Source organism: Nilaparvata lugens, chromosome 1 (assembly GCF_014356525.2).
Source record: "Nilaparvata lugens isolate BPH chromosome 1, ASM1435652v1, whole genome shotgun sequence".
NCBI lineage: Eukaryota > Metazoa > Arthropoda > Insecta > Hemiptera > Delphacidae > Nilaparvata > Nilaparvata lugens.
Window position 1 is genome coordinate 56,556,708 of NC_052504.1, and position 22,035 is coordinate 56,578,742.

The window sequence follows — 22,035 nt, forward strand, 5'->3', positions numbered from 1 at the left end:
TATTCGCCTGACCCTACTATGCAGTATCAAAGTATGTTGAAGAGCATACATTTCAACACAATACAACATGCTCATGGAGGAAATCACCTGCAGTGAAAAAAAAATAATGACGACTCCCCAGCCTTTAGACTGTCAGAGGACAAATACAAGTAACAAGTAAGTTTTTTCTCACTTCTATTATTTAATGGATGAATGTTGTAGTATCCCAAACCTTGAGGCTGCATGCAAACCTGAATTCATCCAGACTCTTGATGTCAAACCTATAAGCTTAGCAGGCATTAACCTTTCCAGTTGATATAATGCTCACGTAACGCTCTGAATAGAGGTACCTTTATAGAAACATTGAAGAATGGAGAACTTCCACGACATGGAATCGACTTTGTAAAAAGTGATCTGTCAAGATGTAACGCGCTCAGATAAGGTTCAATAAGTACAACTAACTCTGGTTTCAGTATCAAATCAACACTCTATGGGACTTTAACCAACTATGCTTTGTTTTGTTTGCCATTCGGTTGCCATGACCATGAGTGACAGTTTGACAGAAAAGACGCAAGTCCCGGCTACTTTGTCGTGCATAAAATATAACATTTTTTTATTGATTAAAAAATAGCATAACGTTTAAAATTTAATTTTAATTTGATAAAATTCTCTACTAAATGGTAAGTATTAGTAATGCTATTACTTTTATTAGATTTCTTTATGTAAAATAATAATTTTGTAGTACGGTAGGCTAGTTTCAAATAAAATAGAATCTTATAGTAACAAATTATAGGCTACGTAAGTATTTAATTAAGTTTTAATCTCATCCACTTCTCTGTCCAATTTTGATAAGATGTTTATATTTTTTCTATATTCATCATTTAATCTTACCGATTTTCATATTATTATGTTTATATTTATCTTGTATTCATCAGCTTATAATGTATCATTCTTGAATTTTTAAATTTTTTCTTGTGCCATGTTAAACCTGTATACAGTAATATTTATATTGTGCTTCTTCAATTCAAACATATATTTTCTTTACTAAATTAAATTAACTTTTGAAGTTATATTGTAAATATTTATTTTCTTTTAGTACCACCAAGTTGTTTATTAAAATTCTTTCCCCACACACAGATTTGTCTATGTGGGGAAAATTCACAAGTGTTGTATATATTTTTTATTCATGTACTGTATACTAAATTTGAAAATGAAACTATATTTGATTTGTTTTTTAAAAACATTATTTTATAGTTGATAATTGACTATAGTGAGGTCCAGACGTAATAAGCAGTATTTGTTTCAACATTTGGTGCTGCTATCCTTGTCTATCATTCGGCAAAACAGATAGGCCCTCCTTTTCTAGCTCCACAACGTATATACCGGTATCTATAGAAGGCTGTGGCAACTCAGAGAATCGGCAACGCTGTTCTCCTATCTTTTTCCACTGCCATTATAACGTGGGTGGACCTCACTATAGTCCTATGTAGGGTATTCTACTGAACATAAAACTAGATAATATTGTACTCACTTTTTAATTTAGCTCTTTAGCAACGAACTAATTCACATAAAAAATTTACCAGTGGAATAAATTATAATATTTATTCTTGATTCAAGTATGAATGACTTGATAAGCATAATCCATCATGATTCAACCATAAACTCCTTTCTAATAGTTCTGTATCTATGTTTTCAGGGTCTTTTAGCAATATTGAGAAAATTGAAATCATCACCAGACAAAGAGCTGCGTATTCTACTCCTTGGTCTTGACAATGCTGGTAAAACTACGCTACTAAAAAAGCTTGCATCAGAAGACGTAACTCACATTACGCCAACACAGGGCTTCAATATAAAGTCAGTTCAGTCTGAAGGATTCAAACTGAATGTGTGGGATATAGGGGGACAGCGGAAGATCAGGCCATATTGGAGAAATTACTTTGACAATACGGATGTTTTGGTAAGCAAATAAAGTTTACTAATAAAGGTAATAATAAATGTTGGTTCATTCTTATTAAGTTAGATTAAGATTGACATTTTAATAGAAATATATTACCTACTTACTAAATTCCAAATTTAATAAATACAATTTTGTTAATTTAAAAAAAAACTTTTTTAGAAATTTATGTGGGGTAGATTTTCAAAGTACCTACGTTAACTCATACCAAGCTACTAATTTACAATACTTATAAAACATTTTTTACCAAAAATCATGCTGAATGGAAAATTTTAGTAATTTATCTATCTACTTTTGTATGGTACGGTAATTGCTTGCAATGAATAATCCAGCTGAATAATGATGAATCATAACAATTTTTTTAGCCGAAAAAGGAAAAGGAGACGGTAAATTTTGTTGTGAGAAGGTTCGAAGAATATACAGTAGGCCTATTTTCAAAATTTAAAGCTGATAGAACAAATCGTTTAAAAGTTATTGTAGAACATACAGACAGCTAGATGGACAACGGCTGGCCTTTAGTCAAACGTATGAACTCGCTAACGCTCGTTTAATTATGTGGGTTGATTTATTTTTCATAACAACCCATAATTATTTTTCTTTTAAATATTGGGAACCAGGCACATTTGAGACGTCGTATTCATTCATAGATCTTATAAGTCAGTTCTCAGTTACCGTATTATAGTGAAGTAAATTCTATAATATTAGATATTATATCAATCTTGTATAACGGCGTTCATAGAAATGTTATTCACTTTCAAAAAAATATAATTGAAGTTTTTCTTAATAACCAGTTATCTATATCAAGTTTTATTATTATTGCAATCTCGTCAATAATAACATGTAAAACTTATTTCTTGTAATGATCAATCAGATTATTGATAAAAACTGAAACATTCCCTGTGACTCGCTAGGACTCTTGGTGTCTCATTGATGACCCAGCCTGGTGTAGCCTACTGAACTTAGGGGTACGAACATAACGGTCAGGTCAATTAGCATTCTGTTTAGGTCTCGTTCGCGATCAACCTTCATTCATCACAAAATAAATTGTATAGCATGTAGTGAACAAAACGGTTGAGTCTTGATGGAGTTTCAGCACAATCACATCTATGTTTTTACCATTGCCAGCTGATCAAAACTGAAAGCTAAACCGCGACCCACTCGTTGTCTTCATGGTACAAACAGAACGGTCATGTCCATGTGTACCTTGCAGCTTGCTAGCGCTCTTCTATATCTATAATATCTATATCAATTACTTAAGGTGCTGGTTGAACAAAAGCTCGTTAAATTTTATTCGTTATTAATTTCATGAGAATCAATCAGAGAAGCCTTTTCGAAAAAGCCTTCTCTGATTGATTCTAGTTAAAATTAATCACGATTCAAATTTAACCCGCTTTAGTGCAACCTAAATGTTTTTAACAACTTCAAATCATTGCACAGCTGTTTAATGGCATGGAACTTCACAGCGATTTGTTCGCACCTCAACGGTATGGCTCCACAGGTAGTATTTTACTGTTAGATTCAGCAGGAATTTCACTGCTGATAAGCTGCTTGATGGTCGCTTCAGCAATGTGGAGCAGCATAAATCTACTGCTCGAAAAAATGAGACCATTTCTATTGACAGTATGATCTTGATACTGTTCTGTATGAGTAGAACTTGTACCGAACCAAGTAGTAAAATACTGCCTGTTGATCCGTACCCTGAGGTCAATGATGGAATGATGATAATTGATGTAATGTGTGTGTGTGTGTGTGTGTGTGGTAGATCTACGTGATAGACAGCGCCGACCGGAAGCGACTGGACGAGACGGGCTACGAGCTGTCGGAGCTGCTGATCGACGACAAACTGGTGGGAGTGCCGCTGATGGTGTTCGCCAACAAACAGGACCTGCTGCACGCGGCCACGGCCGCCGATGTGGCGCATGCGCTATGTCTACACCAGATCAAGGACCGGCCCTGGCAGATACAGGCTTGCTCCGCCACGGCTGGCGAGGGCATCAAGGTCAAGCCTCAATTCACTAAATCAAATTGAAGATAGATGCACTTTCACGCCATTTCATTTCTTATATTCCATTCTGGCGCTAAATTTTACTACAAAAATCTGCAACAGTAGACTTCCATCTGTCCCTACTAATAGCCCAGTCAAAGACGAAAAAACAAAAAAAGGGGGTTCGCGAAACAAATTAGGGGAAAGCTGAATTTTTACAGGGTATTAGTATACATAGCACATAGCCTGGAACCGAAGAGTCCCCATTGTCACACCGCTTGCTTCCCCTCAGGAACCCCCCCCCCCCGAAGTTCTAATCTACAATGGTTTCTTAAAACAACAACAATTATATCTCAGCTCCAAATAAAAATATCGATATGACTTTGATTTTATCCTTTCAAGGAAGAATAGATCTACAATTAATGTTTTATAACATTTCATCGTATATCTACTGTTTAGGAAGTTATTCCTATACAAAGCCAGAATATCAGGAAATTTTCACCTCATATTTTTCATTCCCTGGTTCAGAATATGTGACTAAATTAAATTCTCCATCACCAAGGGCATTCAAGCTTTCAAGCATTGAGAACATATAATAATTTCTCCCGTAAACACCCTGTGATGGTAGTATTACTAAAATTGGCATCTAGCGAAAAAACGTATATTGTGCAATTAACTGGACAATATTAAGATCATAGGACATCCAAAAAGTTTGAATAATGTAAGATACGTTATAGTAAAGGTCTTGAAACGAGCTATAACTTTCATACGAAACATTTTTCTCGAAAAACAAAAGCGTAAACTTTTATTAGACAAAATATAAAATTATGAGATGAAAATTTAGGTACTGATTTTCTGGCTTTGTATAGGAATAACTTCCTGAACAATAGATATGCGATGAAATGTTTGAGACATTAACTGTAGAATGTTGATTCTTCCTTGAAATAATAAATAAATAAATAATAAAAATAAATAAATGTTTATTTCCCAGAAAAAACTTAAACTACTACATCAATTACATAAAATATTAGATAGTTTTCAATCACATACAATAGTTAGTTACAATAAAAATTTCTTATGTGTCCTCCACATGCCTAGTGTTTTCTGTGTGAAAATTGACCTCCTCAACTATGACATACCATGTTCTAGAGTAGGTTTTGTTTGTTTTTTTTTGTGTGCCTGATTAGTGTGATTAGTAATCAGTTAGTGTTTAGTAAGTTGAAAATATGAATTGTTTTTTTGAAATAATGTTTTCTATGTTCTGTCTTCCTTTGCTCATCAACCAATTGTGTACTATTGTTTTGAACTTTCTAGGATGATTAATCTGTTTAAAGTTTGTAAGGAGTAGATTATATAATTTTGGTGCTGAATGATTAAAATGTCTCTGATATAGTGCCTTCCTTGTAACATTGGTGATGAGAAGATTCCTGTACATCTGGTATTGTGGTTGTGGTTTCTGGTTGTTGGGTTATTGTGTGGTCGGCATAGTATCTCCTTGGAGTAAAGCTGTCTTGGATCCATAACGTCAAACTCATTGAATAGCTGGTCCGATAATTAGCGTGGAGGCTTCTGGTTGATGACCCTTATGATCAGCTTCTGTACCCTGAGGAGCGGTTCGATGTGTAAGAAGCTTGTTCCTCCTCATCCTACAATCCCATACAGCATGAGGGACTGTACTAGAGAGGAGTAGATAACTCTAAGACATCCCTTGTCGACCAGTGCCCTCAGGATCCTGAATCTGTAGATGGTCTTCCTCAGTCTCCCGCATAATTCATTGAGATTATGATCCCAGCGCAGAAAAGAGTCCATTGTAACTCCCAGGTATTTCTGTGACTATTTCTTGTGAACTGTGTATGATTAAAAGTGTTATTCCGTTGATTCTTGATTATTATCTCATCTCCTGTTGGCTGTCCATGTTGAGTCGCCGAAAAGGTCAGAAAGAAGGTTTTCTCATAGTTTAATGTTAGAAGATTTTCATTCAACCATTGAGACACCCTCTGTAGTCCAGTCTCAGCTTCTCTTCAGGTCATCTCCCAGGTCGGTTCAGAGAACTGTAGGGCAGAGTCATCTGCAGAGGTGGTGATTGATCCATTAATTTCCATGTTGCATAATGGATTTTGAAGAGCAGAAAAAGAATTGGTCCTAGTACTGTTCCTTGTGGCACTCCATACTTCACAGTCAGCTTGTTGCTTGTACATCCATTGACTATGACACATTGAGTTCGGTTTGATAGGTAGCTCTTGAACAGATTCCATGCGACTCCTCTTATTCCATAGTTATCTAGCCTTGAAAGAAGAATGCCATGTGACACCGTATCAAGAGCCTTCTTTAAATCTAAAAATACTGCTAATGGTTTCTCTTCTGTGTTTATTTTATAGCAATCTGAGTGGTTAAATAGTGGATAGCATCATTTGTACTGCGACTAGATCTAAAACCATATTGGTTTGGCGATAGAAGATTATTTTTTTCAAGAAAGCTAATCAGTCTTGTTTTGATAAACTTTTCATAAATTTTTGATAATGTACTGAGTAATGATATGGGTCTGTAGCAATTCATATCTTTCTTATATCCTGTTTTGAAGAATGGACAAATGACAAGATTCCTTAAGGCACTGTGGAAAACCATCTTCCTCAAAAATTCTGTTTGCAATATGTGTTAAAGGCTTGGAAGGTATAGTATTGTTCTGTTTGAAAAAATCTGAGTTTAAATTATCGAGTCCTGGTGCACTATTAGCTTTAAGACTATCTATGATTTTTATCATTTCGTCCTCAATGACAGGCGCAAAGAATAATGACCGACAGACTCTCTGATCAGCTACACTGCTGCATGCTCATCTGCGCCATTAGAATGTCCTGGGCCAGTTTTGATCCAGTATTAATAAAAAAATTATTAAATGAATTTGCCATATCCTCATCATCATCTCCGAATTTTAATTCTCTCCCTTCCAAGTTTGATTTGGTGAATTTGTGTTCTTGACCGTTGCACTTTAGTTATTTCTCCTATCACTTCCCAAGTTTGCTTAGATTTACTGAAAGTTTCAAATCGCTTTGAAAAGTATTATTTCTTCGCATTTTCTATTAAAGTGTGAAATAGAATGAAATCAAAGTCTGATCAATATTTTGATTTGGAACCAAGATACACTTGTTTCAAGAAAACATTGCAGTTTCGAACTTCGTGGGGGGCTGAAAGCAAGCGGTTTGCTCTTCTGTTCCAGGCTATGTACTAACACCATGCAAAAATTCAGCTTCCCCTAATTTGTTGCGCATTAATGTCTTTATTGACTAGACATTAGCTGTTATTTAAAATACTTTACACTTTCAACAGCTAATATCTCGGAAATGGTTGGAGACATCACAAACCTCTACTGGACAAAACTTTATTTATTTATACATTGATCGATACCATATCATTCTCAACTATGAAATTTATCAAGTTTCATTCTTGTATAATTAGTCATGTCGGTGGAACGCATTGCTCCCAATAAGATATAAGTGCGTAAGCAAAAAATAAATAAATGTAAACCACCTTTATCCTTTTAGCACGAGGAGTGGTAATGGAGACTTTCGATATGCTCACCTCCTTAATACTGCAACGAAGCTGCAAAGTCAAAAATTGTGTTCAGAACATTCCCTCCATTTATTTTGGTCTATTGTTGAAAAACTGAAGATTTTACACTAAAGCTGTTGCAACAGTCGTAGGAAAATGCGTAAAATTGCGAAATTAAACATCAAATTGAAGACAATTTAATGCTCTATAAGCTCATAGTCAGCATGGAATTAATTTCTTTTTAATTATATTTATAGTACATATTCTTTTTTTAAATAAAAAAAATGAAAAAATGGAGGCAAACTTGATTCTTTTTAAAAAATGTCACACCTTCAAGAGCGGATACCGTATGTCGAATACATAAGAGAATGATAGAAAGTCGTTTGATGAATATTGTAGAAAATTATGTTTGCTCCGTTTTTTTATTGAATAATCATGCCCATAAGACGCATATAGTTTTCAAGAAATATGCGAAAAACCAAAAAATGATACCTTTTAACCACCTCCACCCCTTATCACAAATGGTAGGGGTTGGGACTTTTGATATGCTCACCTCCTTACTACCTTTACAGAACTGCGGGGTCAAAAATTGTCTTACAATCATGTTCCTATAATATATACTCCTAGCTATTGTCACTTTTCCCTTCATATCCCTATCTACTGTCACTTAGTTAGATGTAGGCTGCTGTCTCAATCTTTGCGACCTTCAGTAAAGTTCAATGGTTACTTCACCACCTGATGCTACCTAACATATCGTAATCAGCAGATATTGTTGCTAAACGTTGGAGTACACAATTTTTAACTAGTATATTCCCTCTCAGGAAGGGCTGCTTTTACAATATGTGAAAATCTGGTGGTTAAAACACTTGTAAATTAACCATAACATCATAGTTAATGCGACCCATGCTTCATTTTATCAAGTCAAAGATTCAACAGTTGTTCATCTTAGACTGTGCTTACGGTCTTAGCACAAATTCACACAGAAGTGACGTGGCAGTGGCAAAAAATCCGGGTGAATTGGGCATGAATTGTTTCACAATGTTAAGTTTAGACCAAATCAGAAAATGTTGGATTGATGCAAACTTTGGATTTATTTTTCAAATGTGAAACATCCTGTGCTATTTTCTTATTCTGGTGTTGTAATCAACAATACTTGTGTCAAGATCGATCTCAATGAACTTTTATGTTTAAAAAATATAACTATTTTTGTCAAGTTTGTGAGGGTTCTATTGGAATAAAAAAACTTCTCACTTTGTTACAGGATGGAATGGAGTGGATAAGCAAAAATGTATGTAGGAAGAAATAATTAAAATTATGAACTAGCCAACATAAACACAACGAGCACGATTCTTTACTTTGCAAGACTGACGAGACGAGCCTATGCCTTATTCTTCGAAATATAATAAATATTCTCTCAAAAGTTTAAAAATAATTTATTCAAACACAATCATTTAGATTACCGTAGAGGGAAGAATAGGACGAATTCAGCAATCAGCGGTAAAAATAAGAATTTTGTTTTATCGACATAACAGCACTAGTCTTAAATTATAATTACATTTTTGGCAAGATGTCCATTATTCAAATTAATGACAGATGAGAAACAATGTATATGTGATGTATAATGTTTTGTATGTTTAATGTTATAAAAAATGATAAATAAGTATTTTAATATTTTTTCTTCTACCTTGTTCATGTTAAAATGGAAAGTCGAAAGAAAAGATTGACTTTTTAACTGTTTTAGTAAGGTCTGCCTTTCTAGGAGATACAAGAATCCCCTTGAAGAAAAATGAAATTATTTACCAGCAGCAAGGTAAACATAGAAATATGGAGTTGGCTACAGGAATAGTATCTACCCTTGTTTATATTTTTGTGGTTCATCTATTTTTCAATGAACATGATATTCACTATATTCCCATAATTGACCGAACATAGTGAGCTTCCCGATGGCTGAATTGATCCAATATCCTCGACATTATTAGAATTACAGAAGATTTCTTGAAAATCGACATATTTTTGCCGCCATCTTGTTTTTTTGTTGATGACAAACATTTTTGAGATTGCCGTCATGGATAATCTCTTTCTACACATCATTATAAAGAGATTGATACCATTCCCAAGTCTGTACCTTCAAGGAGTCATGAGTTACAGGTTTTCTAATTGTTGGAATTGGCATTTGGTGGTAAAAGCGTGTTTTCCGCTGCAAAAAGTACTTTTTACTCTTTTTCCGATGACGTTCCAGCCGTAAAATATGGACTTACAGCCTCCAACCAGATGTAATTTTGAAGCTTTGGAAATATTCTACAACAATGTGCTAATAATACTAGTGTTTGTTTACTGCGAATACATATACAGGATGGAAAGTGAAATATTGTCCCCGAAAAATGTATATCTTTCAAGTTTTTGAAGTTGAATAAAAATAAGTAATGGAAAGAGTGGTCGAAATGAGATGATTCTCTCAAACCTCATTGTTTGGTTAATTCTAAACATTTTGGTGGTTGAACCAATCCGATATCTCACACAATAACTGAATAACAAGCGATATAAAAATTTCTGTCAATAATGACCACCATCTTGTATTTTTCAATGATGTCGAAAATTTTCGTTGTTTCCATCATCAATATTCTTATTCGTCTTGTTGTAACGAAGAGATAGAGACCATTTGCAAGTCTGTATCTTAAAGTAGTCATGAAAAACTCGATTTTATAGTTCTAGCTTGTTACCACATGCGAATGGAAAAACGCACCAGAATCATGCAGGGTTTTCTTTGGAGGGCGCTGGAGAACTCATATTTTGACGTACAACGCATTCAGATACATCGTTTCAAAGTTGAAAAAACGCTCTAAATTTCATATATTTAAAATTTCTCTGTATCTCTTGCACAAAAAAAGTTATAATGGAATAAAATTTGAACAAATTTAGAAAAAACTGTTTTTTGGGGCTTTTGAAGGTTATAACTAAAAAATATGCGTTTTAGAGGAAAATGTTATAGGAGAAAACTTGTAGAGGAATATATTAAAAATATTTTCGTCTAAAAAAACGGTTGAATATCTTGAACGGTTATTGAAATACAAGCGATATAGCAAAATCCTGAAAATTTTGGCGGCCATCTTGTTTCCGAGGTGTTCGCCTGTGATTTCGACTTATCATCATCACGATCCTTATTATGCTAGACCTAACGAAGAAATTGAGACATCTTCCACGGCTGTTACTCAAAAATGACCACGGAGTGCCTTATTCATGACATTAGCGCCCAGACTATAAGGTAAAGAGTATTGATGAACAAAAACTAAAGCATTCAATATTGAATGAAGCAAAAAAGCGTTGATTCCATTTCTTCAGATAATAATTATTATTCTCAAGTGATTAATTTATGAAGTTACAGTATTTTTCTTGATATCATGTTTAATCAAGAAATAAATTCCTTGAATGAAATTCTCCAGCGGAGAATTTAAATCAATTCTGGTTTCAAACTAAATCTCAAAATACTCAACAATTTAGTTAATGTATTAATTACAAAGATGGAGGAGATATAGTACAGTATATCAATGATCAATCAATATAGAGATGTGACATCAAATGCTGAAATACTTTTATTTGAACATAGTGATGTAAAATTCCCGGGAATTTAAGATCGAGGAAATATTCCCAGAGAATTTAAGGGAAATATTCCCAAAAATCATAAATTCCCGGGAATTATGGGAACTTAAGGAAATTTATGATTTCATAAAAAATGACCGAAAAAGACGTTTTTTGTTACACATGGTCTTAATCACATGTTATACAACAGATTTATGTAAGAAATATAAGGATGAACTAGCCGTCAGGCTCGCTTCGCTCGCCATATCCGTCTAGCCAGGGGGCTCCGCCCCCTGGACCGCCGGCTGGATCGTCCAAAAATGAGATCAGCGGGCTCGCTTCGCTCGCCTGCATGTAGACCTCAGCGGAACCTCTGTACCGAATTTGAACGTATTATGTCAATTTGATCTCGAAAAACACCTGTTACTATTTTGGCGTATCTTTGGCGAACAAAATTCTTCCACCTCAGCTAAAGCTGTGTACTGCATTTTTTTAAATATATTTTCATCAATTATTGAAAAAGGTGAGGAAATGCAGAAAAGCTGAGAAAACGCTAATTTTGGGCGTATCTTTGGCGTTATTTCAAATTCCTTCTAGAGCTGCGTACACATATACGCACTTCCAACCCACACCGAGCACGCTCCGCCCTCGTTCCTCCATCGTACCGCAGTCGCACCCATCATGAACGTTACGGAAGATGTTAGATCTTCTCGCGTTCCCCGGTCGAACCACTCTTGCTCCCCGGTCGATCATCAATCGCTCTGCTGGAGTGACGTTCGGTTGCGGAGCAGAGCGAAAGTCTGTACGCACCTTAACACAACATTATTGCACCCCAGCTGAGCTTCTGTAGTAAATTTGAACATTTTCTGTTCATTTGTTCTCGATAAAGCTGAGAAAACGCTAAAAAACGCAGATTTTGGGCGTGTCTTTGGAAATTTTTCCAAATCCGTTCTTATTGCGCCTCTAAAGGGCCAACTGAACACACCTACCAAATTTGAAATGTTATATCATATGTTAGGACGATCCAGTCGGGGGTCCAGACTAAACGTCTGGCTAAACTGATATGGCGAGCGAAGTGAGCCTGACGGCTAGTAATATAATATTCCCTGGAATAGCTCTGATTTAATTAGCAGTACCCAATCAATTTTTCCGCGATAAATCAGGACCTCCTAAATAGGTATTTAGGAGGTACTGGATAAATTGGTATCTAGGAGGTCCTGGATAAATTGGTATTTAGGAGGTCCTGGATAAATGCATTTCATTTCAATCTTCAACTGGTGTCAACCTAACAAAGTCAACTCAACTTGATGCCAACCTGACAAAATTTTTAATTTAGTTACCAGAACAACTGTTTCGAAGAGGTACTCTCTCTAGATTAAAGTTCTATATCAACATATGGTATGGACATTTCAATATTATAATTTTAAGATATTGGAATAAGAAGAATATACACGCTAAAAGACGAACTTTAAACCCTTAAAAACCACCCTTAGAGTTAAAATATCGCCAAAAGATTTCTTAGTGCGCCTCTAAAGGGCCAACTGAACATACCTACCAAATTTGAACGTTTTTGGTCCGGTAGATTTTTAGTTCTGCGAGTGAGTGAGTGAATGCCATTCCGCTTTTATATATAGATAACTTATAAATTGTAGTAGGTTCAAAGAAAACAGTAATTTGAAGCCCATAGACTAAGAGGAGAAATGAACACTCAATAAAACATTCAATTGCACCACTATTATTATTCTACTTTCAAGCTGAATAAGATTTTTTACTTACTAATAAATGCCTGTAAATCAGGTAAACAAAGTCAACAAAGTATTGAGTGTAATTTAACTTTCATTGTATGATTTTATTCAATTTCTCCGCACAAAAATAATTGACCCCCTAAATAAAGATTAGAGTAGAATATAAATCTAAAAATTAGAAATTATAAAATACAGCAAAATAGGCTTAACTAAAACAAGGAGCATACTCGAGTTTAATTCAATATTAAAAAGAAAATCATTCCAAAGCTCACAACCTTTCAAGAGTCACTCTTACCACACTCAACACTGAAACTGCTATAACAATTGATGGAAAGCATGAAATAATACATTTAATTGAAGAGAATTGAATGCTCTACAACTCACTGTCTTTTAAATACTCCTATAGTCCAGTCAATGAAAGATTATAGAGGGAAAATTTTGGAACACAATTTTCGACCCCGTAGTTCTTCTTCTAAGGATAGTAAGGGAGTAATCATATTAAAAGTCCTCACTCCTACCCCCTGTGTAAAAAAATACATTTTTTCTTTGCATTGTTGTTGAGTAATGAGCCCTGAAAGTGCAAAAAGTTGGAAGAATAACTTTCTTTTCAAAGATTTTACACTTTTAAAAGTGAATATCTCAAAAACTAAAGAAGATATCACAAAACTATACAAAACTACCTACTGTACAAAACTTGTAGGAAATTTATCTAGCTTCATTCTTACTCAGCCATGTCGCTGAAATGCATTGTTTCCCACTTACATGCGTGTCAGCCAGAATTGAAAAAATGCAACTTTTAAACTACCCTCATCCCTCAAGGAGTAGGGATGAGGACTTCTAATATATTCACCTTCTAACTAGTTCAAACAAAGTTGCGAAGTCAAATACTGTGTTCCAAACATTCCCTCCCAATTGATCTATTGTTGTTAAAACTGAAGATGTCACACTCAATACTATAACGGTTGCAACAATCGTTGGGAGATGCGTAAAATAATGAGACCATAGATGAAGTTGAAGAGAATATAATGCTCTATGAGCCCATGATTATCACGGATTTAATCAATGATTCGTTAAAAAATTATATAAGGCCAAAAAGATGAAAAAATCAAAGCCGGAAGGATTTTTCTTCAAAATGTGATACCTTAGAGAGCTCATAACTAGAAACTATGAGAGATATGGAAAAATGTTGGAAATGAAACTTGTAGGATAATTTTTGAGCTTTAATATTATGATTGTGTTCGACAAAAATTTCCGAAAGGCGCATATTGTTCGAGATATATGCAAAAAACATAATATGGCACTTTCAAACCATCCCCACCACCTTAGCACAGGGGGTAGGAGTGAGGACTTTTAATATGTTTGCCCCCTTACTACCCTTAAAAGAGCTACGTGGTCAAAAATTGTGTTCCAAAATTTCCCCTCTATAATCTTACATTGACTGGACTATACGAGTAAATATCTGGTGTGGCGCACTCACACAACTTTCCTTGGCGTTATGAGAATTTATCACCTGACGCTAGTGTTCCCGCGCATCTCAAGTCTACTATTCAAAGATTTGAGCCAGCTGGTGACAGGGCAATATCGCTGGAGATACACGAGGTCTGCTATCTCTTCATAGTGGATCATTTAATAAAATCAACAGTTTGCAATAATTGGATAATCACATTTTCTCGAATTTCGAGCATATTTTCAATTTCAGGTGAAAATGTTACTGAACATTAATTGGAGAGATTCTCATGCTCAATCTTTTCCACTCGAATTTTTTTCTTTAAATTTTTTTCTTTTTTTTCTAAGAATTTTTTTCTTTTATATTGTATCTGAAGCCTGATAATTGAGAATCTAAAATCAAACTTTGCATAGATGGGGCGGAGCTCCTGAAATTTTTACAGATATGGGACTTGTGGCAGTGGATAGAGCTTATCGATGACTATTCTAGGTATAACTTTAATCAAAATCGTTGGAGCCGTTTGAGAAAATCGCGAAAAACCCTGTTTTTGACAACATTTTCGCCTTTTTAGCCGCAATCTTGAATCGCATCTGATCGAAATTGTTCGTGTGTAAAGACCTTAGTTCGTGTGTTAAGGACCATAGTGTAAGGACCTTAAGTTCCAAATTTCAAGTCATTCCGTTAATTGGGAGATGAGATATCGTGTACCCAGACGCACATACACTCATACACACATACAGACCAATACCCAAAAACCACTTTTTTGGACTCAGGGGACCTTGAAACGTATAGAAATTTAGAAATTAGGGTACCTTATTTTTTTCGGAAATCAATACTTTCCTTAGCTATGGTAATAGGGCAAGGAAAGTAAAAAGACAGTGAGTGAGTGAGCAAAAACAGGCTCAAAGAATGATGATTTATTGATTATATCAATGTAAAATGTGGCTGAGCTTGATCAATATCGAATAGAATGATGATTTATTGATTATATTGATATAAAATATGAGTGTGATTGATCAATTTCAATTATTTTTAGAACAATTTTATAAATTCCCTTAAATTCCCAAAATTTCTTTGCCTCGGAAATATTGCCAAATCATAAGTTCCTTCCCACTGGGAATATTCCCGATCCACATCACTATTTGAACTGCTTTAGGACCAGCCTACAGCGGGCCACCATTCAGGCCAAGCGAATCTTAATCTTCAAGCAAGTTCAAATCCAAGTATGAAATGCTATTTCTAGTGAAATTATATGAAGTTGTCTTGTTTTAAATAGTTTAATTTATACAAAAATCATGCTTCATAATTTCGATACACATGAATATTCTACGTTTATTTAAAAATTGATTTAGTCGATGCATCGAAACTCAGTTATGTACAAATTAAAGTGAGTAGAATGGTCCTGACAACGTATTGTCTAAATATCTAATTCTGGTAAAAATACCATTGATCTAAAGGTGCAATTCCGTAGAGGCGTTCTAGCAGTACTGCTGAGTAGCGCAGCAATAAGCAGGAAGCTCGCAGCTATAAGCAGGCTTGGCTGCGTCAAGAGCTGATCCAAGCCTGCTTATAGCTGCGCTACTCAGCAGAGTTGCTAGAACGACTCTAAAGAATTGAACATTTAAACCTACATGTACCATGTCTCAAGGTGCAATTCCTTAGCGACAACTCTAGCTGCATGGCTAGTGTCGTCGCGGCTGGAGCAAATAATCTACCAATTCATTAGATTTTCAAGTTGTATGAACATAATGGCAGGAGATGAAAACTTTATTGCTTTTACAATTCATATCTATTGAATTTATAGGTTATGTGATCCAGCCGCTTAAGGAGTAGCACCTTTATAATAATGTTTTTCTTCCCTAATACTCTGACAATTTTTAAGTGTGTAGTCATTGTTTGCTAATCGAAATTAACACTCTGTAAATCAACATTGTGTTTCACATTTTCCAATTTGTTTATTGACTGGACCTCACTTTCGATAAATAAAATGCTGATTTTAATTAATCACAAAAATAAGTGGTCATGTAGTATAGAAAAATTTACTTTTTATTGGTTAAGTTATCATTCTTCCAAATTCCATGTTAGAAAGTCAAAGGCACCAGCGTTATTCAGCAATTATGTCGCACTTTTAACAAATATTTCGCGTTTTCAAGCAACTTTCTTTGTGACCTAATATTCACCCAAAACTATTTCTTCTTTTCAACTCATACATTCACTTACAAATTTCTTTTCTTTAACTTTCATATTGTAATCAGCTTCAATTTTCATATTATTTCAATCAAATCTTCCCTCCTAGTCACACACCATACTATACAAAAGATTCCTGCTCTGCAAGGTAGAAAACAGTAGAAAGCGTTTAAACTTTTATTAGCAGTCTGTCAATATATAAAAACTCCCAGAAAAGCCAATGGTATTCACTTAAATGACTGTTCAGCAATCACAATCACAACCATTACAATTTTGGAACTCAAATATGCACTTTCAACTATTACATTCACGCGTTTCATCTGTTCTATACCACACAATAGCCGACTTTACCCTTTAACTTCACTTACGTCTTACTCTCTTCAACTATCTTACTTTCTATCATCACTCTTTGCAACTCGTTGACACTTCACACTTTCCTTTTAAGTCGCACACTGCTCACTGCTTCACCTTGTTTTGTATGGGCAGGAAGAGTTTGAACTCGGCGGGCAGCTCGTCCTCAGAGTACAACCGATCCGAGAAGTAGACGCGACGAATGCGACAGTTGGCGTGTATTTGGACGCGCAACGTCTCAATGTAGTTGGTGCCGTAGGCGCGTTTCGTGAAGTCGGCCAGATTGAACTGGATCTGGTTCCAGCCGTCGTCCAGTCGCATTGGCATTGTGCAGATGAACGGTTTGACTCGCGTCGTCGACTGGTAGTTGCTGGCGCGGAATCGGCGGCGCACGTTTTTGTCATCAAGAACCTGAAAACAAAATTCAAGCAAATTCGTTAGTTGTCTGCTAGTAAGGACTGTGAGATTGGAGGAACTTGGGTGATTGTCAATAAATACAAGTAATGGGAAGGACTATTAAATTAAAGGAAATTTGTTCAGGCACCCTGTCACAATCTTGGAGCTTTCGAGAAGAGAATTCGTTATTCGATTGCCATAAGAATAAAATAAAATAATGTTGTTTTACAGAAATATAACACAATATTCAATGATAGTATAATAATAATATAACAGTAATTAAAACAATGTAATGTAGAGGTATTAAAAACTGAGTAATTGAAGACGTTTATACTGAATAGATGCATGCGTTTGACGTGAAGGATAACACAAAACAGAAATAATGTAAATGTGATATTGTAATAGATATTCATATTGAATGAAAACGACTTGATTTTGTCAATTTTCAAGATTTCAGGTAACTAGAGGTTGATAATGGTAATACAACTGAAAATAGTATCTCAAATAGTTTTGATAAATTAGTGGTTTTGACATCAATTCATTTTCATTTAATAAAAGCACAACACATTTCATGGAGCACTGACTTAATGAGTCGCTTATCGATTTGAGTCGTGCTAGTGTATGTACTAATGTTTGATAAAATATTTAAAAATAGAGAGATAGCTGAACGATCACAACGTGGCGTGGCATGTAAAACCTCTCAAGGCGGTTGTATCCTCAAACTTATAGCTTGGCAGGTTTTATGAAAGTACCATAGCCCTGGGCCCTGGCCGAGAATTGGACAAAAAGATGACGTGGGTCACAATGCAAAAATACTCTCGAAAAATATCGTTAGCTTATTTTATAATATAGTTAACAAGAAACCAATTACTATTTCAATAAAACTCTTGGAGTTGTGCATGCTAAAATTATTAAATTGAACTAGAGTTTGAATTTATTTTTGAACTCGACCAATTATCTATTCGAATCTAAGACTCTAATCTTTTCAGTAGTTCTGAATCAAAGTTTTAGTTTTGTTGAAAGTTTAATATTACTGTACCTTGTTGTATTTGACGAAAACCCTTAACTGTTTCAACCCTACAATCTAAGTTCTCCGTCAATATATCTAGTACCCATATTCAATAATATTTATGGTAAAAGACTTCATCCAAATATTCGTGACAACTCTAGGAAGGACGTAATGTTGTATATCAATAATAACTGTACAATAAATTTATAAAAATAGTATTACAAACGTACGTGTAATTTAAGAAGCTTAAAGTTGAAAACAATGACAGCATATGCTTACGTTATTAGAATTTTTCAATTTTTGCTGGTTGAAGTTTTAAATTTTCTTTTATTGTCACTGCTGCTTGCCTCAATGATAAAAATGTATTATTACTAGTGTGAAACAATTTCACCCTTTTCTGTTTTTATTTCTTTCCTTTCTAAAAAATGTTCATTATTATATCTTTTTTATTAATTATTTTTTATATTTTCTTTTTGCACTTTGTATTTTTGTCTTACTTTATCTTATACTTGAAATTTTTCAAGTGTCATATTTATTTATTTTTTAGTTTATTTAACTTTTGTAGCTTAAATTGTTTTTTTCTGTAACTGGAGAACCGCCTAAAAAATTCAATAGTTTGGATTGTGAATAAAAATTTTGAATTTGAATAACAATGTAGGGGAAATTCTTGTGACTTGTGATGTGGCTATAAAACACTTGTCTATATTTATAAAAAAAATAGTAAGTGCAAAACCAATTCCTAGCACCTTCTAGGACTGGTCAAACACTTCTTCGGATATGTTACACTTGGGGCGACTTATCTATGCACAGACGGAGGAAAAATCAAAGGTTTGCATAAACTGATGGGATTTGCATAAACCACGCAGACAGACAAATGTCTGTAAGCGTTCAATATTTGATAACCTGGAGAGGAAATTTCGGTGACATTAATTTCATTTCGGATCAGCAGTATGGGAACTTATGAATTGCAATAGGCCTAGTGTAATCAAGTTTCTGTTCTTGTGAAAATGATTTGTTTGTAAAATGCATTCATTATATACAAACTTTAATTTTAAAAAACTTGACTAATATAAACTCTCCCTAAGGAATTACATCTCAAGTTTTTCGAAGTTTTAGTTTGTATGCTAGCTACCTTGTTTTAAAGAACTACAGTTGATACATTATTATCTATGTAGGCTAATATATAATAATATAGGATAATATATCTTATATACATAATATATAATAAAGGAAGGAATTGGCTTATACACATATGGTATAGGAAATTCACAAATGACGCATCATCACGTCTAAATTTTCAGATTGATTACCTTGAAATTTTACATATAGATTCTTAATTTTCCAAGGATGGTTATAGGTCTATTTTGAATTCTTCAAGATTTCAGTAGGTCAAGTTTTAAATTAGAACCTTGCGGAGCATGAGTTGCCTGCTTGTAATGTAAAAAACTTCAATACAATACTGCCATTCAAAAGCGAACCTAACGCCCCAACCAGCCTCACTAATGAAACATGACTACTTTCCTGGGATATTTCCACCGTCTGTCTGCATACGTCCGACTATTGATGCGGGCATTGGCCTTCATGAATGTCAGGAAGGGTGGCTTATACCGGGCCGGGTGATCTAGACTCACCGCTAGTCTGCTCTAGCACCTCCTTGTTCGTGGGTTTAAATGAAAGATTGATCATCTCATAAAATTACCCACTCAAAGGCAAAAATGTAAACATAATTATTTGCAATAAAAAAGAGCTTGTCAAGGTTAACAGTAGACAAAAATCTGGTTATTCTAAGTTATTTTCAAAATAGTAAATGTGATAAATAAGAAAGTTATGAATGAATAATAGATTTAAAATTAGTGGAAACATTGTCAATCCCAATTTTTGATGGAAACATAGGTACGGTAGGTAGGCTAATTAATGTTTTGCACTATGCGTGCAATAAATATTTATTACCGTAAGTTGGAAATTTTTAATAATAAAATTGGCAAATTAGTTTAGAAGAATTGTTTGGAATCAGTCCAAAAATGTTAAATAGTAGGCAGTAGGGGAAAAACATGCATAATTAAAAGAGATAATAGGTACCAAGCATTACTAACCTGAACTTCAAACGTAAAATACTTCTTGAGATTCTTGATAATCATAACAAGAAATGGTAATTTGATTCCTAAGGTTTTCTTTGGATCTGCTGGGCATGTTATAAACGTTGTACTTACATTTGTACCAACAATTTCTAATACTAATGACTGAATATCATTGTCTGTAATTCGTTTTATATGTCCATTTCGAACCTTTTTATCCCATATTTGTAATGGTTTACTGCCTATACTGTACAAAATGGACAAAAATCCACTTTGAAATGTATTTTTGAACATATTTACTTGAATTTATATGTAACTAAAAATTTCAACACCGACATCATAACCAATACACTCAATATTAGATTGTACTACCTATCTGGATTAATTTATTATTTTGTACTGTTGACACCTCAGACCACTTATAGAATAGACATGCTCCATTGTATATTCATATCATATTGGAAGTCGATGAAGCCAACATCTACTGCCATATCGCCCCATCGTGACGACAGCATATAGTGAGGTCCACGTTATAATGGCAGTGGTTAAAGATATGAGAATAGCGATGACGATTCTGTGCATTATTTAATTATATTTCTACACCGTGAAAAACATAATTGGCATTGTTGTGGACCTATAAAAGAATAGTACCACCGGCTTTGTCCAAAGTTGAACAAATGCTGTCATTATAACGTGGACATCACTAGGATAGAAAACTTTTCTGAAGAGTTTGTTTACATTGTTTTCCATAGCAGAATGTGTCGATATGGCTATGAATACGGTAGGCGTATGATACGGTGATAAGAGATGGGGTTAGAGGAACTCCATTAAAATTATTCGAGAGCTACCTCTCAAATAGGGTGCAAATTTTAACTCTCAATAATAAGAACGACGTTAGTATATATAGTGAGGTCCACGTTATAATGAAAGTATTTGATCAACTTAGGTTTCGCTATCCTTGTCTATTATTCGACAAAGCCGGTGTTACTATCCTTTTCTAGGTCCACAACGATGCCAATTATGTTTTTGACAGTGTAGAAATATAATCAATCAATGCAGAGAATCGGCATCACTATTCTTCTATCTTTATCCACTGCCATTATAACGTTGACCGCACTAACCTAGCTCCGCAGTGCAGGCTGGATGCTTGTCTGACTCGGACTAGGCGCTGAGACAGCAAATAATAGCAGCGTTGGTGGGAATGCGAGCGGCCGCAGTAACATCTTCCACCCAGCAATGCGGCCTAAACACTTCCAAGCCAGACACCCATCTCAAATGACAACAACGCCAAGCTGTGAGAAACCATCCTGCACTGCGGCGCTAGGTTATAGGATGCCACTTTCCGGGTACGGCCTACCCCAGGGTACAGTACTATCGTCTATTTCATTCCTCGTCTACGTAAATGAGGTACTGAAATTGGAGCTAAATGGTGGGGAGACTTATTCTTTTGCTGATGACACTGTGTTGTTATTTGGAGGCAATACATGGCATAACGTTTATGAAGCCCCCACAAAAGGCTTCTCCACATTAAAGACATGACTGGACATAAATTCCCTTAGTCTCAAAAAAAAAAAACAAAGTACATAGCATTTTCAAGAAACATTACTGGACATGAAATCACAAACTGTCTACTCAGATTACACATTAGTTGTAATGTTGACAACCATGTAGTATGTGATTGTCCTGAAATTGAGAGAACAAGTCGCTTGAAATACCTAGGGGTAATAATTGAGGAAGGTTTCAAATGGAAAAGACACATAGATTATTGAATGAAAAAGACTAAGAA

General features: G+C 34.8%; 2 protein-coding genes across 2 annotated transcripts; one reads left to right on the forward strand and one right to left on the reverse strand.

Moving 5' to 3' along the window:
- The first annotated feature begins 502 nt into the window (after positions 1-502).
- LOC111052421 (ADP-ribosylation factor-like protein 3) lies at positions 503-9,126 on the forward strand. Its single transcript, XM_039437433.1, has 4 exons — positions 503-659; positions 1,676-1,936; positions 3,696-3,932; positions 8,725-9,126. The coding sequence occupies exons 1-4, from the start codon at positions 657-659 to the stop codon at positions 8,767-8,769; spliced, it is 546 nt and encodes a 181-aa protein (XP_039293367.1). The 5' UTR covers positions 503-656; the 3' UTR covers positions 8,770-9,126.
- Positions 9,127-15,492: 6,366 nt separating this feature from the next.
- LOC111052420 (cilia- and flagella-associated protein 20) lies at positions 15,493-20,672 on the reverse strand. The gene is made up of 2 exons (XM_022339081.2): positions 20,268-20,672; positions 15,493-17,180 (listed from the first exon to the last, which is right to left on the reverse strand). Exons 1-2 carry the CDS (start codon positions 20,541-20,543, stop codon positions 16,875-16,877), a joined length of 582 nt encoding a protein of 193 aa, XP_022194773.1. The 5' UTR covers positions 20,544-20,672; the 3' UTR covers positions 15,493-16,874.
- Positions 20,673-22,035: the final 1,363 nt, after the last annotated feature.